We start from the raw sequence: 19,768 nt of genomic DNA, 5'->3' as shown, positions 1-19,768 counted from the left end.
TCCAAATAGGGTTGGCGACAGGCATAAGGCCGGCCATAAAAACTAAGCTGGATCTATTCTACAATATGTGTTGACGCCATATTGGAGTGAGATAATGGTAGGTGGAAATAAAGATTAGGTAATCCATTTAATAGAATAAGTCGTAAGTCAGAAAAACATATACACAAAAGGTCAGGTAACATATGTATGCTCCGTGAAAAAACTAATATTCCGCCATAATATGTTAAAAGTTTTATTGGAGTTTCGTCTTATCAGATATTTTAGGACCTATCAACTGATAAGCGTCTGCTTATGAGGGCGATTAAAGCTAGGTGAAAAGACCGTCCACTAATCGCTTATAGCAATAACCAGTAGGTACTGCAACATTGAACTTAATCAGGCACATAGGTACTTTCTACCTTACATTATTGCAGTCCATACTTAACCTCAAAATAACCGCGCTATAAAAATTCTGATCACTCCGAACTCCCATCGAATATCTAATTGTTTTCAATTTGTATAAAAATTAAGATATATTCCCCATAGTTTTGTGAAGGTTTTGTACAGACGCAAGCGTAGCCCAACTCTCATACAAAAATGGGCATTCTCCTTTATACAAAAATTACAATTTGTAAATGGATTTTATTTTTAAAAAAATCATAGCAGTACCTGCCACATTAGCAATATGTTCTAAAATATCTACTTTGTTATATCGAATGTAAAATAATTTTATCTGAATAGCCTATTTTTAAATAATTGACTTTTGGAATGGTCTAGTTTGCCAAAGAATATTTTTTGATATGAAGGATTTTTGATTATATGTTAATACCTGGGTAAAAGATTTCTCGACTTTGAATCAATGTATGTTCGAATACATTTCGTTTTATAAAATTTCGTAATAGTTTTAATTCTTAGACAGGATAGTAATATACAAAATATGTATAAATACGTCTGTGCATACAGCTCAATGTGATATGATCGGATTCAAAATTGGATATGGTTTAGTTCATTTATTTAATAAACATTAATATACCATTTTATAAAGAAGACATTGTGGATAATATAATAAATTATGTATGCGGTTGATACAAGCATGCAGTCTGTAATATGTAATATACATTCATTATATTCAGATGTTATATTTTATGCTTTACGTAATAACCGTGTGCCATGTTAACAGGAAGATATACTCATTTATATAATTTTTTTTACCAGTGGCTTAATGTAAAAATTATAGTTTTATATCGTAATAGACAATATCTTGATAAAATAAAATGTAGTGACTCTTGTGACAAATTACTATTTTAACTGAAAAACCGTCTAGGCCACCGAACAGCCAAACTGATAAAGATGCTAGATTGTTTTTAACTTCATGGACATAACATACAATACAAGCATATCTTTCAATGCCTACGCTTGTCTTTCCCCTTTTCCTAGCACAATATTATAAATAAATTGTAATATATTTACGATAGAGTTACACAAACAATTGTATGGCATATTTGATCACTAATCAAAACATCGAAATACAATTTATTTCTATCATAATACAATACGACTTGTATACCTACACAGTGAACATTTGTCACATAAAGTTATAAAATATATGTATAATAACTATATTAATAAAGGGGTCCTTCGCGAAACTGTAAAGAATTTCGGCAGCGGAAGGTACATTTCTACATTTGTTCCTATAATGAGACAGGATTGGTGAAAAGTTGAGATCTACGCAAGCGTTCACATTGTGATGAAGGATCCCGTATATAAAACACATCCTAATCATGAAAATCAGTCATGACATTGTGTTGTGATACAATACAAAGATATGACGGTAGTACCAAAGCTCGTTATATACGCTTATAGATATATGTTTTATATAATAAGATAATATATAAACTAATAGAAAAATACCGTGTTTTTTTATCCATAGGAATATGTCGGTAAGCAAGCTCATGAAGTGCAGGATATAAAATAATTTTATTTGCTCGATAATCTATTTAGGCTCGACAGATTTGATAGTTTTGTGCAATAAAACAATGCGTCGAAAAATTTAATGCGGAAATATTATATAAAACAATAATACAAAACTGATATTAATAGTTCATATATAAAGTTATTTTATTTTCGCAATATGTGTACTCTATAGGTATGTATAATGTTTAGACAATATAATATATATAATATGTAAGACGAAATAATAGCAACGAGTCTTAAAGTACTTGGTCGGGAACTTCTAATAGAGACTAATAGCTAGGGACATAAGCTCCGAGGGTGCGTACTATCTAGATACACATATAAAATGCATTTAAAGACCACATACACAAATACATATTTCCATGTATATATATCTCTCATGAGTAGAAGAATTACACAGTCTTTGTAGTATATTTTACACATTAATACTGATGTGTTGTTACATCTTAACAATTTATAATAAATAGACAATTCGCATAATAATTAAATTTAGACTTTAAAAATATTATACTCTTTTTCGAAAATATCTTTATAATATTGTCGACATTTTAGTGGACGTTGTGCGTAAATAGAAACAATGAAACATAATAGAAAACAGAAGTTTATAATGACTATTTCAAAAATCATAATATTTTTTTACTGTTCAGCGAATCTGAGTTTTTGTTTTTTGATGAAATCCATGGCCAGTTTATCTGTAGTGCGCGACTCCAATATTTGTAGAATGGGATGACCTGTGAAGGAATATTAATTGAGTAAAGGTAATAAGGATAAAAGAGAAAAGTTTCCATTTATCCTTTAAGTGATATTATAGTTAACACATCTGACAGTCACATCTAAGGGCTAAGTTAACCCCAAGGTATTATAGATTTTATGATGTGGGTCCATTGACAACTACAAAATGCTTTTCGCTCCACAATAGTCGAATCTACAAGACTGAACTATGTGAAGTCAACAAATTAGAATAATCTTTGCTGCAGTTATCATATCAGTTTCTAATTTACAAAACTATTTCAAGTCTAAATTACAACAATTTTAGAGTTTCGTCCTGTGTGTTCCTTTCCACGACGTTTGGGTTGTGCATCTATCGCCATATTTGGCACAAATTCCAAACTCCGGGCTGATACTGACCAGAAAAACACAATATAATTTTGTCCTATCTCGGGGATTCGAACCCGGAAACTCAGAACCGTGTTCGTACTTACCGCACTCGCAATACATCTTCGCCGCCGGAGGAGTTAAACAAATTACTTTAATATAGAAACATCCACAATGCACTCTATAGGTGTATATCGAGCATACAGAGACACTATACCATACTGTTTATTAAGTATATTATATGTAAACTGATAACTGTATATAGATTTAGGTTACACTAAGGTTAAGCTATTGGGTCCAAAGAACACCATGTCACGCAGAGACAATAAATTACGTTTATAATACGTCTAAGATGTAACACTATTAATACTTCGGTCATGTAGCTGCATGAGCGGCAGCTCGATGGGCCGCAGCGGGTCGGGGGGCGCGTGACTGTTGACACCGGGCACGCGCGTCAGCGAGACGAACGCCTCGCCCGCGAAGTCGTCCGCCGTCAGCACGTCGCGGTCCCACACCGACAGCGACAGCGCCGCCTGGGCCGACCGGCACGACTCCAGCGACACCGCGAACTCGAAGCACTCGTCCCACACCGGGTTTAGAGTTTTCTAGTTTACAAAATTATTTAGCATGATGAACACAAAAATAATGATATATGTGGTGTAATGTGTATGAAAAAAAAAAGACTTAAAAATCTCGGAAATGAGCAATAAAACAAACGAGAACTTCTTTCTTTTTTGGAAGTGGGTTGAAATCGGTTCACTAGAAACGATACTACCATGGAAGACAAAATTGAATATAAACGTAAATACAACTTTGAACTAGTATATTAGGTATTTAATATACGTATAATATAAGGTCAGGTTTTCTTGGAAATCTCTTTTACATTCTAATTTTAAAACGATATCATAATAGTAAAAAGCTTCTCTTTCAAGGAAAATCTCGTTCCAGTACGTGCTTTGCCTAAAAAGGATTAAGTCTCGTCTTTGGTACCGAGACTTTTGAACAATTATTAGATTCTACAATATTTTTCATTATGTATTTGAGAGTATATTGACATATTATCGGATAATAATAAAACCAGCCGTGTATTATACATATACTGTCTCACCACTGGGCACGGGCCCAGAGGTCTGCTTCTGCTAGGGATTAGGCCTTAGTCCACCACGCTGGCCTAATGTGCATTTGCAGACTTCACAGACCCTCAAAATTCTTATAGCGAACTTCTCAGGTATACAGGTTTCCTCATAATGTTTTCTTTCACCGTTAAAGTAAACGATTATAATTCATAAAGAATACACACATAACTCCAGAAAAGTCAGAGATACATACCCTTGGGTTTTGAACCAGCGGACATTCGTCTCGGTAGTCCGTTACATTGCCGAAACTGTCACCATTTCAATTAATCATTCAGCAATGCATTAAAATTCATCACAGATTTCATTTCGTTGTCTTTGTCTTTTACTTGTAGGTACGTAAGGCTAGCGGGTTGGTGCAATCAGAAGCCGGCTAAAGTACTTTTGCAGAGTAGACCGAGATTCTTTTTAACCTTTCTACAGAAAATTAATTTCCGAGCATTTTATGTTTGAAATTGTGAAGCTCATAATACGCTCCTTGAACCGTGAATTCAACCGAATTATTTCTTAGATAAAGTATTATATATTGCCATTTAACTAATAGGTAAGTCGTTTTATGTAATAGACTGAATAATAGGTTTACCATTGCTTTGTAACGGTATGTTTGCAATTATTTTCGTTTTTCTGGTTTGTTTCTGATTTTATAAACTATAATATTTTAAATAAGCACATTTAAAAAGTCATAATAAATATGCAGTATTTCGGGCTTTTTAAAGTTTAATAAAAGTTTAGACCGGTTCTGCCTGCATTCTCTATAGTTTTAATGAGAAATGGCCCAACTTTAAAAACATTTTATTATTAATAGTTTGCTGCAATGTAAATTTAGACTTAAACGGATCATTAGTAAAAGTCTAGTGATATGTTCTATCCCATTTAACACAAAATAAATTTGAAGTAAAGAGCTTTAGTTCGATTAAATGGAGTGAAGAAATTTTATTTTTTTTTTATTTTTTTTTATTTTATTTATTAAGGATCACTAACAGAATATACAATATTACATACAAATAACTAAAAATAAAAAAAAAAACATCTCGACTAATTGCAATTCTAATTACAGGCAACCACAACATGCGCAAGGTTAGAAAAAATAATTTAAACATATAAAAATAAAAAAAGAGAAATAGTTAATAATATAAATCTATATACTATATACCTAATAACTAATATTTAAGTTTATTATTATCAGAATGCATATTATACCTCATCAATATTTGCCAAAATAGCTTGTTTGAATGTACGTAAGGAATCATGGTAAATGTCTAAATTTTTTACTTTAATAGACAGCCGGTTATAGAGAGCTGACAGACGAGGGATGGGTGAATGTCTTCCTACATTGGTTCGACAACGACGGACTTGTAGCACAGGACGAGCCTGCCGGGGAGGGCGTGAGGGTACACTTAAACTAAATTTTGACAACAAGTTGGGGCAGTCATTTTTATTATTTAATAATTTGTGTAAATGCACTATGTTCAGAGTATCACGTCTAACTTTAAGAGAAGTCATATTCAAGTAAATTAACCTATCTTGATACGATGTTAAATTTTTGGGAATGTATCTACGGTAAGCCAAATGTTTTAGGAATTTTTTTTGGACACCTTCGATTCTATTGATATGTATTTTATAACTGGGCGACCAGATAGCACAACAATATTCCAGCTTACTTCTAACATAGCAATTGTAAAGTATTTACTACTACGAAGCACAAAACCAAGTGATTTATAAGCTGCACTAAGCATTTCGTCAATATGAGTAGAAAAAATTAATTTAGTGTCCATATAAACTCCTAGGTCGCGAACACAAGGTACTTCTTTTCATATACTACCAGCAATATTGTAATTAGTGTAGATCAGATTTCGTTTTAAGATAAATTTTATATGATAGCATTTTAATGGATTTAAGTACATTTTATTAATGCAACACCATTCCATAAGTTTATTTAAATCTGATTGTAATAGTTCAGAATCCCTTACATTTTTTATTACTCGTATTAACTTTAAATCGTCAGCAAATAGGTAACATTGAGAATATTGAAATAAATTAGTAACATCATTTATATATACATTAAAAAAAAGAGGACCGAGATTCGAACCTTGCGGTACCCCAGAAGATGCTACATAACACTTGGACGCACATCCATCTATTACGACGGTGGCGGTTCTATTCTTAAGATATGATTCACACCAACGCAGTAGTGCGCCTTCTACACCAAATTTATTAAGTTTTTTAGTAGTATTGTGTGATTTACTTTATCAAATGCCTTTGTAAAATCAGTATATATTGCATCTACTTGATAGCCACCATCTACAGACTGAGCTACGTCATCCATATATTCCAACAAATTAGAATTAGTGGATCGTTTTAACATAAATCCGTGCTGGCGTGGTGATATGAGACTTTTTGATAAATTATAAATATACGGGTAAACTAAAGATTCAAAAATTTTTGCAAAACTAGAAAGAACAGAAATTGGTCGATAATTAGAGATCGAGTCTTTTTTACCATTTTTAAAAACCGGAACAATTCTAACTTCTTTCCATTTATCAGGAAAAATCCCAGTTGATAATGATGTGTTAAAAATTGCTTGTAATGGAACTAGGAGATTATCTATAGTTTTATGTATGAATATAGGAGGAATATTGTCCGGACCGACACCTTTATTTAAGTTAAGCTGCTTAACGACACGTTTGATTGTTTGCATATCTATGCGAAGGTCACATTCACCACTTACAGTCACACCCGCGGGTTCAGTGTGGGAGTCGACTTCGTAAACGGAGGAAAAGTGCGTTGCAAACAAATCGCACACATCGTTCAAATTATTAGATTTTAATTCATTCAAGTACATGGTAGGTGGATAGTTCGAGCTATTTTTGCGCAAATTTTTAATGTGCGTCCAAAAAACTTTAGGGTTTTTTATATATATATTTTATATATAATAAATGAAGCACTGCAAAATAAGCTACAGAGCGCAATACGCATCGCCGCAATAGAATTAGATGGATAACGATATGAAGTATGAATCTTTAAGCAAGACGTTGTAATAGGGCATTAATAAAATATTTTTATAATTTTAACCCAGCTAAAGCCTTTTAGTTTAAGAGATATCCGTCAAACTATTGTAAATGTGGAAACAGATATCAATCTTTAATTCATGCTTAAAAGAAAACGAAAGGTGTTTCTCTTTTACCTAGTAACAAATACCTTGAATGTTTATAAAAAATAAATTCCTTACCTTTTGCACATTAGTGCTTTGTTCGTGTGTTTTCGGGAAGAGTCGTTTTGGCAACAGCTCAAGCACAACGAAGGGATCACTCAACCCGTTCGGATCTAGAGGTATCACGTCGCGGGCAGACAACACCTCCACACACAGCGAATCGTGGTTGAAATACACCCTAATGACATCAAATAGATCGTTTGAGCTTATATACTGTTCTGTGGTTTCATTACAAGTATATTCAGTTATGTAAATGTCACTAAGTTCATATTTACAAAATTGGTCTACATATGTTATTGTTGAAATGTGACGTGTTTGTAGTATACTACGTAGGTATATCTATAAAGTTTGGATTTTCTTTATAATTAAGGAATAGTGTTTTCCTAATTTTAGTTTTACCTTACAAGGATAGATCCATACGGCGATGGCAACTGAGTGCGCGTTTGTTCTGCCAGTCTATCTGCTAGCCAGAGTTCTAATAACTCCTCTGTCGGAGCCTGGTGGTATTGCATCCTTTGTTCAACGCGGGACCATTCGACACTGTGTACTTCCGACATTGGTAAACCTAGAATTAATTTATGCCCGGTATATTGGACTATGCGCATCGACGAATTCATCACAAATCAAGGTTTTGAATTCATTGATTTCGTTTTCCTAGTTTTTCTAACAAATAAAACCACGGTTAGACATCTATATATTAATAATGAATTTCATCTAACAAATAAAATATAGATATAATTCAAATTGTTGAAAAAATAAGCCACAGTTTTAGGGAGCACAGTTATGCACTTTATAATGCCGGTAAGTCGTGTCTGAAATATACAATATAATTTTCCCATCAAACATTTAGTTCTCTCTACAAACGGAAGGACAAAAAATGCAAGATTAATTGACATGTATTCTTCATTGTTATCATCTAACGCCGGTTGCACGAGATGATCTGCCCTGGTCTGTTTTTGTTATTACTGTAAATTGATCGTTGATTTGAAATAATTTGATTGGGAAACTTCAAGAAAAACTTAGTAAAGTAACTTTTAATTGGATAACATTTCAACTTTCTCGCGAAAATGATAAATGCAAGTTGGAATTTCTTTATAATTCTTACGAGATAGCCAATTTATGTTTCATTGGGAAAAAGATTGGTTTTTAAAGAAAATAACATTTAGTTGATATTTTTTATGTCTTTTTTATTTCTAACTTAACCATTGATCCCACTTGATTGCAAAATAGTTTAATAAAATCGTTTCATGAAGGAATATCTTTATATTAAACGCTTCGATTAAATTGCAACAAATTTAATAATAAAAGAAGTAAGTTGCGTGTTTTTGCATTAAAAAGCCAAAAAAAAAGTACAGATGGATGTTGAACCGCCATGTGAAAAGTGTAATATTATGTATTGTACTTAATTATGCTATCGACATTTAAGTATTGCTTTGAAATAACGAATTGAAAACAATTTTATTTCTAAAAAATCAATAAAGAAAAAGTCACCTATATAGCCCTAGCCTATGATAAAACTGGTCGGCGATTCCGACTACTTTTATACGTGAGTAAAACCGTGTTGTTTTGACTAATTTAATATGTCTCGCGTAAGTTTTAATAATATTATGATAAAATTATCCAAAACTGAAATTTTATAATAATAAAAAATAATTCAGTGAATTTAAAAATTGACAGATTTATATAATAATAATTTAGCATATTATTTGGCAAAAATATAACAATAAATCGGTTTAAAACTTTGGTGGATAAATTTATATAAGTATTTAAAAAAAGATGTAAAATATTAGATCTTATAATCATCATATCAAAATACCTTTGCCTTCCGCATGGAAGAATTCTGCTAGTAGATCAAGTGCTTCCCTTAGCCTGTGATGATAAACTCTTGGTCTTTCTGCGCCGCCTGCATCAGCTTGCGATGATACTTCTTTAAGGACAGCACTCCAGCAGCCCGCCAGAGCGCGAATAAACGCACGCGGAAGCAACCAAGTGTTAAGCGAAGACAGATGTTGATCCAGGAATTCCAGCAGTGGTGTTATCGCCTAGTATATAAAAAAATCTCATACATAGTACTGACTCCGAAACCGAAGTTTACATATTATGTAATATTTTAATTATCAATTTCATGCCAGGAAACATAACAATCTATGAATTTATTAAGGCATAATTTAAGGAGTTACGTATGACATTTAAATTCATTCAAATAATCCCGTAGTTCCTGAAATGCATATTTACTCATTAGTTTATATGCGTCAGCCGTCAGTACGTTCTGCTAAGAATATAAATAGCTTAAACATGTGGAACCAAGCTGACGTGGCGTCTATAATTCATTTTCCCTTAAGATTAAATTTGCCCTTGTGAAACTTCGTGTTGTCTGCAATGTTATTAAACTTATACTGAATAAATATGATTTATAGAAATATTTTTATGACAGAGCAATTATTAATAAAAGTATTTTTTGATCTTAAAATACCCAAGCAGCAAATTATCTAAAAATCTCAGCATTTTAAGTACAAATATTTTGTTTATCTCTTTTCTTTTATAATGCTAGTAAAGTAATGTGATTAAATATCACTTATTGTTATACCGTTAAAGTCATAGCTCTATTTGTATACACAATATTATTGAAAGTAAGATCTTATTTTGTTTATGTTGGTTAATAGGCTAAAGCGGAAGCCCAACTATGCTTGCTAAGTTAGTGAAGGGCAACTCTATTAGCAGGAACAACGAAAAATTAATTTAAAGTACGATGTATTTTTTGATTTCTTGAAAACTAGTTGAAAGTGGCATGCAACGGTAGAGCTTGGAATATATAATACACACTATCCAAACCCGAATGTACGTAAATTTCTTGTAAGTAGATTTTAGAATCATAAATATGAATAGTATTTCAAAATATATTTAAATTATTTCAAGCACTTTTTCTATGCATAGGTTTCGTATAAATCAGAAATACGCTATGGTGACCTTAAGAGTCTCTTTGTTATTCGTTCCAACATAATAGTATTTTCTGTTCGTCGTTGGAGATGACAATACCGTACGTCTTCTATGGGTTTAGATTAACGAGCAATTTTATTGCACCGTGCACTAGTGTCGTGGTTTACGGTTTAATATTGGATTGGGATGTCAACGTGTGTTATTACGAGCGGAGCTGCAACATTGTTTATATTGTCGCCTCCAGTCTCTACATGGTTTCTGCTTACTATAGTTCATGTGTCATGTCGCATGTAATATATGACTTAATGAACAAATAATGGGTTTGCTTGCATTTTTTATTTTTTATCAAATTATAAACAATGTTATTACAGTACACAATTTAGTTTGTACAATTTTCTTATTTCACTTTAACGCCAATATTTATTTCAACATTTTGTACACAATATGGTATGTATACAGGCGGACTTAATGCCAAGGGCATTCTCTCTCAGTCAAACTTAAGGTGGAGTAGAGATTGACAGAAGCAGGTGTATAATTAATCACTGGATACACACCGAATAGTACTAATAATTATCTATAGTGAAAATCAAAATTCTAACCGTAATATCTAGAAGATACTAGGAAGATTAAAGATAAAAAAAGAAAGATATGAAATTTCTGAGCAATAAGATATCAAAATTATCATGTTTCGGAGTTATAAGCAAAACAAACTCTCACGCTGCTTTATGCGAAAAGTTTTTGTAGTTGGTTTCTATTGTGGTTAGTCGTCGATTTTACCGTATTGCCATTTGTTAAAAAAAAAACATTAGTTATGTAAATTCCAGTATTAAAAAGCAACTTCAGTAGATAGATCTTACTTGTGCAGTGGGCAGCGTGTCAGGTGACCAGGCTAGATGGAACACGGCCTTGCGGAGAGGTGGTCGCGAGCGGGCGGCGAGCGGCAACGCGGCGCGGCAAGCACGGGCATCCAACGTGCCCAGGGCACCGCGCACTAGTTGACGAGCATTGTCGTCATTTGCACTGTCATAACACATGTATAAGTACACAATTTGACAACAAATAATAATCTAGGATTAGTGTCCCACCGATACGAGATTTGAAATTGAAACCGAAAATTTCATGGTAAAATTTCTCTTGTTAGCTAAAAATAGTTTATGTTATTTCATGTTAAGCGACATAAAAAAAAGAAAATTATAGTACCTATGTTAGAAAAATAGTTGTATTTATCTAAGGGCGACAATTCACGAGCAATGATTTTCGGCGCAACCGTCATTATGGCTGTTTTTTTACCCGAAACTGAAAATATAACTATAAGTAGATTTTTAGCTGAATTTAACTCCCAAACTGAATTTTTGGTCGGTCATGAGATTTAAGATATAAGTATTGTATGTATGTCTAACTAAAGAAATGACTATCCTTGCCCGTTAGTCTCCATAATCATAGTTATCATCGGCCATTCAAAGTCCACTGCTGAAAATAGGCCTCGTCTAGAGATTTCCAAACCGACTATTACAAGCGGTCTACATCCAGTAAGTTCCGCGACCTTTATCTCTGTAGATAAAACTGGTGGTAAAATTTCCAACTGGTGCTACAGTAAAAGATACAATTATATGTCATATCTATACACATTAATATATAGTTACTTTAAAATCGCCGAAACTACTATACACAATGGACTGCGAACCCTGAATTTTAGTTCTGCTCAATCAGAATTCAAAAGGGACAAGTAAAAATATTAGCTGCTTGTGTCCTATAAAATTTTCATTGATCGACTAAAAGGGTAATTTGTACTGGAAATGTGTCTAGTAATAATAATAATAATATCAGCCCTGTATTATATACTTGCCCACTGCTGAGCACGGGCCTCCTCTACTACTGAGAGGGATTAGGCCTTAATCAAACCCGCTGGCCTAGTGCGGATTGGTGGACTTCACACACCTTCGAAATGCCTATAGAGAACTTCTCAGATGTGTAGGTTTCCTCGCGATGTTTTCCTTCACCGTTAAAGCGAACGATAAATTTACAAAGAATACGCACATGATTTTTTAAAAAAGTCAGAGGTGTGTGCCCTTGGGATTTGAACCTGCGGACATTCATCTTGGCAGTCTATTCCACACCCAACTAGGCTACCGCCGCTTCTAATGTGTCTAGTAAATGTCCAATAACAGGAATCATTACTGTTCCATTAATAATATGCCCCACTATAGCGATAACAATGAAAACGCATTAAGAATATTTTACCGCTTATGGAATTATTATTTTAGATTTATTGTTTTTCCTATATAATAGAAACCATCACAGTAGAAAAGGATACTGGTGCCCAACAATGGGACAGTATATATATACTGGACGGATATTATTACTATTACTGATAGAATCTTGACAAATATAACAAAAATATATTATTTTATATTAGTCGATTTGATATTGAAATATTTATTTAAGACCTATAGTGTAAAAAAACAGTATATAAGTACTTACTGCGTTTTATTTATACAACGAATATCTACCTAAAATAAAATATTAAAGTACACAAGTATTATATATAAAGCATATTTTTACACGTAAGTAAAAAAAAGAATAATTTAATGTCATAAATTATTAGAAACATTAAATTTTTCAAAAATACAACACTTCTTATAACGGTTCCTGCTAAATATTTTATACCCGCACAAAATATTGAAGAAATTAATACAAGACAACAAAGACAACGTACCAGACTGCGTACTCAACTTATCAGAGTAGTAAAGTGGAGGTTAATTGTTAGAAATGTTTGTAAACGTTCCATATAGTATAGTAATGACTTCATAAAATAAAGGATAATCGCTCATTGTAAAACAATGTTACGAATATTTAACAATCGCTTAGCCGCATTGTTAAGCTAAATTTGTTCGTTTTCACAAGGTTCTTATATGCATAGGTACAGAGTAAAATAGGTCACTGAAACTATAAAAATTAAATATAAAAAAACAAAAAAGTATTTATTCTAATAGCAGTGTGATAAACTTATCATGTAGTCTTGTTTTTTTAATATTTATCATTGGAAATATTTATTAAATTAAAAGAATAACAAACAATTCTAATGAATTTCGTAGATATTCAAATAATATTTTTCCGTTGTTATTTGATGTTTTTTCAGAATTCGTTTTTATAATTCAATGTTAAAAAGAGCTTTCACTGAATTACCTTTTTAATAAAAAATAAAAACTCGCGAATGTATTCACAATAAATTATAATAAAATAAATGTAGGTAGTTAGGGCAATCTATAATTGATTTTCTACTGCAGACATGGTTGTACATTGCTAATTAGGTCTTGCTTCAATGGTTAACTTGGCTAATGATTACGTAGTGCAGTTAAGCGTTAGGCTTCTCGTAATTTATATAATTTCTACCATGTGCACAGTATTGCTAATTCCAAGCTTATATTTCCGATTCAACTGTTTCGAAACTGATTATTGTACACTCATTCTGACTCTTGCTGTGATCAAATACTTGATTACAGCAAGAGTCTATGTCAATAATCTTAATAGTTCTATTATCTTCAATGCAACACGGAACGTTTACTGTCAAAATAACGAGTAGCATATAGAATTAGAACCCAGGCGATGATAGTTTGGCGCTAGTCGAGGTACTTACATGTGTTCATCGTCGTATTCGGATAACGAGCGGCGGACGTACTCAAGATTGTTAACGATCGTACATATTTCTTCCGTTGTTTTGTTTTGACCTGTTGCAGATAGATCATTTTAGCATACATTTATAAGAATTCGTGTGTTTAGACTACAAATATACGTGAATTTTAGAATATAGCTAACTTGTTCATATGTTGAACCCATTTTTTATGTTGATATAGAATATCACGTATACTATCGTATGAAATGCGACGAATTGCAGACAGCCAAGAACCGTTAAGGCGTGAAAACAAACTTTTATCTTATATAAAAATCGAAATAGTCGCTTCAATTAGAAAAGTCTATAAGCTCACACGTTATATTTCTACCTGACCACCATAAGTAGGCTACTAAAATGTCATGTTACGAATACTATGTTAGTTTTCGTAATGCTTCGTAGATATTCATATTCATGGAAAACAAAGGCTTGTTCCATTTATGTTAAAATAAATAACAATTTAACATCCATTAAGGTAACAAGTGCGATACATAGTCCATGGGAGATGCCATTATTGAAAACATGAAAATTATATGCGAGACTATTTTTTGTTATGTAAACCAAAATAACTTGATTTCATTCATAGTTATAGCAAGCCTTTAATGGTTCGTTGGTCTCTTGCCAACTCAAAAGGTAGCCAAACAATCTAGCTTCGGCTAAAGAGTGATTAACTTGTCAGCGTTTTTTATAAAATATGTTACAAAGTCGAAAAAAAATCTGCGGGGAAATATGATTAGTATTGTAATAAATTCGGAAAACTGAGCGCTCTGAAAACAAGATACCTGCCATTTTTTTATGGCATGCACGTAATGATAACTAAAAAAAAATATATAATGTATACCTAGTCCAAACCGTAGAGAGCATCAATACCAATATGATAATATTTAAATAAGTACTTTGAATTCTACATACTGCTCAAAACATGGGCTTAGCAAAGTCCCGTGTTCTCACTAACCGTGGTTCTCATAATATCCCTGGTCAGCTAGTGCGCCGTGCACGAGGTCCGCGTAGTGCAGGGCGGTGGCGCAGGCCGCCTCCAGGAGTCGCAGGGACCCACCCGCCGTGCCCTCCTCTGCGCCGCCGATCGCGCGCCACACCAGTCGCATGTGGTATAGGCTGGTGTTAAGTAACAAATATAAATTAGAATGAGCATCATGAGTTGGTATCCAACCGAACAAATGACATCACAGCAGAGCATCTTAGAAATTATGATACACATTTTTACTGGGACTTTTGCAAAAGCATTAGTGCTCAGTGTGGGTTTCAATGGTGAGTGGAGTTTCGTCTCAGTCGGACTTTGCATTTGTTGCCATAAGAATATTTTATACATTCATTTCTGTAAATATGCAGAGTTGTCCAAGGTACCTAATACATATTAACGTAATTTACCTTTTGGCACGAAAGTAGGTTTATCAAGTAGTTTTTTGTAAGCTGGTTGGCCCACGTTACATCGCTGCGTGGCGGAGAGCCAGCAGGTTTATAAACTAAATTACAGGTGTAGGTACTCACCAAGCCGCCGTGTCCACTGATGAAGTGCTATGTTTCACGAGATGTTCTCCCTCTACGGGACGGTCTAAAACATTATTCAGTGATTACAAGTAATATTTTAGAATTTATTTCAAAGTATTCACCTTGTTAAAATCGCATAAATAGATCAGAAATTTCGATATTATATTATTAGTATCTTATTTTAGACTTGCTTTGTTATTTAGAAATAGCGCAATCGGATTTTATTTTATCGTTATGGGTACCTATGAGACATTTTACCCTGACATAATTTTGTGAACCAAAAACAATGCGAACAGTGGGCATTAATTATACTCCGTGTATTTGAAAATTTTCGAAACCGATATAAATAGTTCACTAAATATCCTGTGTTACCTTTAATAATCGAAATATAACATAGATAACGAAAGCCTTGTCTCCTCGAAATAAAAGGTTTCGTGTTACAGCAACGTTTGATACTGATGCTTATCTAAATAGTAGCCTGCCTCGGCTCGGGGTGTGAACCTTCGCCTTTTGCCCTCTCAACGATAATGCCAATGCTATTTGAAAATCGTCTTTTTATTCACTGCGTTAGTCCTTTAGACGTTTGCAAAAGAATGGTTTCATGGAGAAATTCACGGGGATTTTGCCAAAGATTTTTATTTTGAAGAGATCAAATATTTTTTACTTTGAATTTTTGTAACGATAATATACTAATGTAATTCAAACATATCAAAGATGCTAGGTATATAAAACAATAAGCAATTTTACATTAAAATTTTAAAAGAAATGTTATTCGCTATGTTGTTTATCTTCAACACGAAAATTCATTATTGACAATCAAAAATTCTGTAAAAACATTCTGCTTTCCTAAAGGCGAAATGCCCGGAAATGCTCTGTCGGATTGTGTGTTGTTCATTTCCTTTGATTAGGGTCGCTTCAAACCGCACAAGTATCTATCGTAAGCGAGCTGTTCTAATTTCGACCGCATCTCCAATCTCTATCATGCTATTGTTTTGAAATAAATGCTACGAGGTATTTGGCTGGGTAACTACGCCATTTAAAGACGATTTAAATTACATTGTTATAGTATAATGTTATTTGAAACTATTCATTAAATGCTGTTTAATTTTTTTTCTGGATTGATGTTCATATTGGCAGATACAATACAAAAGATTTCAGGTTCTATTCGCGTGATAGAATCATCACTTTTTGTGTTTGTATCCTAAATTCCATTTTGATTGGTAACATATTATGACAATATAATTAGGGGAGACTGGGGTCAATTGAAACAAGACTCGAATTTGGCAAATAGTTGGCGATGGTGAAGGCCTTCTAATAGAGAAAAACTAGCAACTTGAGTGTTCGATTCTGTAAACATAGTTCAGTGCCATTCTGATCACGTGTAACATTATCCCACAACAATGTACATAAATAAAACACACCATGGGTGTTTTATTTTTTCGATACCAAAAGAAAATAAATTACCATATTTGTATAATTTGTTTCTTATGTTTACGCGAATGTTAGACATTGAAATAAAACTATTTTATGGATTTTATCGCGGCTTAGTGTATTATAATTTCAATAGGGAAGATGGTTGGAAGCTTGCACAAGCCTGGGATCCTGTTCTACATTTAATTAAATCGGATCCCAAAAGACCGGCTGCCAGACCTCAAGACACTGTGAGCTCATTCTGCGTAGATCGGACCGTCAACAGATAAAAAATTTTAAAAAGTTGTATATTTGAAAAATGTAGGTAGATATTGTAACTTTGACTTTACGGATGAACAACACCTCAGTCCCCCCCGTGACCATGAAGGCTGCAAAGTCTTCGAAACGTCGGGAGAAAATAATAATATAAAAAACCGCGATAAAATCCGTTTAAATAGTTTTTATTTCAATGTCTAACATTCGCGTAAACATAAGAAATCATTAGTGTATTATAATTTTCTCCGGATTAAAAAAAAATTATAATTCTAAAACATAGATAGATATTGTATCTTCGACTTCTCGACGACCAACACCTCAGACCATGACTATGAAGGCTGCATAGGAATCGAAACGTCGGGAGAAAATTATAATATAAAAAACCGCGATGATATTCATAAAATAGTTTTATTTCAATGTCTAACAATCCTGCGAACATAGATAAGAATACCTTTTTCTATAAGAAACATATTTTAAATATTTTATAAGATGCATTCATCAGTACCTACGACTTGAAGAAGACCATTCAGTTCCCTTCCCTCTTTCGCCGAAATTTCCAAAATTATGTATACTTTAGTTATGTACACTAAATGATCAAATTAGTGCTGTTGCTATATATATACCGAGAATAGTAAATAGGATCTACCTATTTTCTTAACGTATTGTGTATTATAATGAAGTAAATCTGTAAATACCTTAATTAGTTAATTCACCACTGTAATCATATTATGGTCTTAACTCGTATCCAAGTAGGTACTGGCTACATTTTTCTAAAAATATCTGCATTAATCTCGCTGTCTAATTTCTGTTTATCTTCAAACTCAAAAGCCGTAAAGATATCTTTTTAATCAAATGGAAGATAGAATTTAATTTAAAGGCCATTCCTAAAAACGATTATATTTACAATTTCTAAGAGCATTTAAAATGATCAAATACTTTTTCAGTGTGAAAGAAACTCAGAAATTTCATTAAAAATCTTGCCAGGTACCTACTATTTGTTAACAGTAAAACATACATTAAAGAAATCTTCAATTATTACAAAACCATTAAAGAACACATTTGTATTCTCTTACCGAGTTCGACGGAGGCGCGCACTCTCTGCAGCGCCATAGTTTTGGTAACGGCGAGCCATCGATCAATAAGCGGCTCGAACCACCTGCGACCAACAACCAGTATAACGCAACACGTGTCGCCGATGTAACTACATGCTTACACAACAATTACACGAGGCCCGTTTACGGCACAATCCTTAATTAACACTAGTTAATTGCTCCCATCTCAATAATGCGTACATAGTACACACCCCTAGAGCTTTGTACCACTCATTCGTGGAATTTTTAATGTAATCTGTTTAACTTTCACAACTCACATACACATATTATAATTTTTGTTTTATAATTGGGTGTTGTATAGCGCTGTTAAGGCATGTACATTATTTAATTCAATCTAAAATATTAGAGTTGGACTGATTCTACTATTTTGTAACAGTAATTAATGCACGAATGTGTTTATTTTATTTCATGTTGCCTGCTAATTTTGCCCACTCACATGGTTTATTCAAGTAGATATGTATGTATTACAAAATTTGCAATTCATAATACATAATATTAAGAAAACATTTTGTGTTGGAAAACAGATACCGTCTGTTCTCGTATTTTATTTTCAGGTTTATTTTTTCGACGGTCATTTCAATATCCATGAACTTTTCTATATTGAATAGAATAGCATATACAGCACAAAAGGTTTGTTAATTTGCATAGAAGAATGAATGCAAAGAAGCTTTTACAAAATACAGCTTTCAGCTAGACGTGTTTTAAATGGAGAATACGCTAATATACCTCCGTATTCTAATATATGTACTGGCGTTAAATATAATATATGAGATCGCCATATTCTGTCTACCAGATTTCGAAGCTGCTAGGAGATTAAAACCTGTTTGTTATATAGTTGGGACCTGTTTTTATACTATTCGTCTCTAAACTTCAGTACCACGCCATTTTCATAAGTAAACACTGAGAGTAAACATCATACACTATCTATGTATATTTGGGTGTTGTCTAGTGGTAAAGCCTGTTGCTTACTTATGATAGAGCTGTAAAAAAATAAGTAGTGCGTGAGGAGTACGTGATCATTTAATAAAGTAGAAAATCTTAATTAACGTGTAATACATAGTTCGAGCTTAAATCAATCCTACGCGTATTTCCATACGTATACAAAATATTTTTACATTTTGTACACATTATTTTTTCTGCTGAATTATGAGAATGGCTTTTGCTGTTAATAAAGTCCATTGTAATATTCGAAATTGTTCTAATCTTATTATAAGACTTACATGTAAGCTTGAAGCAACTGCGAGGGTGGGTCGTGCGGGGAGTGCGGGTGCGGCGCGGGCGCAGCGGCAGCGCACAGCTCCCGAACCGCCGCTAGTAGCTCAAATGGGAGTGTTTTTGCCGATACCACGCATATTACTACAATAGATAATGTAAACAAAAATATATTTTTTGTATAATATCCAAATAAAGTGTAATACGTAATTGTACGTTAATACAATGCTAAGACAATTAATTCGTCATT

At 33.1% G+C, this 19,768-nt stretch overlaps 1 protein-coding gene across 1 annotated transcript in view; it reads right to left on the bottom strand.

Annotated features, from left to right (window-relative positions):
* Positions 1 to 571: 571 nt before the first annotated feature.
* The window catches only part of LOC115449483 (BAI1-associated protein 3), an 80,712-nt gene continuing 61,515 nt past the window's right edge, over positions 572 to 19,768 (bottom strand). Inside the window, exons 15-25 of the mRNA XM_030177323.2 lie at positions 19,527 to 19,662; positions 18,268 to 18,350; positions 15,509 to 15,572; positions 14,955 to 15,115; positions 13,967 to 14,057; positions 11,187 to 11,349; positions 9,209 to 9,434; positions 7,792 to 7,957; positions 7,411 to 7,570; positions 3,419 to 3,653; positions 572 to 2,684 (exon numbers count right to left, since the gene is read on the bottom strand). Coding sequence (XP_030033183.1) covers positions 2,590 to 2,684; positions 3,419 to 3,653; positions 7,411 to 7,570; positions 7,792 to 7,957; positions 9,209 to 9,434; positions 11,187 to 11,349; positions 13,967 to 14,057; positions 14,955 to 15,115; positions 15,509 to 15,572; positions 18,268 to 18,350; positions 19,527 to 19,662 — 1,580 coding nt within the window. The 3' untranslated portion in view covers positions 572 to 2,589. The remainder of the gene's footprint in view (positions 2,685 to 3,418; positions 3,654 to 7,410; positions 7,571 to 7,791; positions 7,958 to 9,208; positions 9,435 to 11,186; positions 11,350 to 13,966; positions 14,058 to 14,954; positions 15,116 to 15,508; positions 15,573 to 18,267; positions 18,351 to 19,526; positions 19,663 to 19,768) is intronic.

This window comes from Manduca sexta, chromosome 15 (genome assembly GCF_014839805.1).
Source record: "Manduca sexta isolate Smith_Timp_Sample1 chromosome 15, JHU_Msex_v1.0, whole genome shotgun sequence".
NCBI classification, from domain to species: domain Eukaryota; kingdom Metazoa; phylum Arthropoda; class Insecta; order Lepidoptera; family Sphingidae; genus Manduca; species Manduca sexta.
This window is presented reverse-complemented; position numbering and strand designations above follow the sequence as displayed.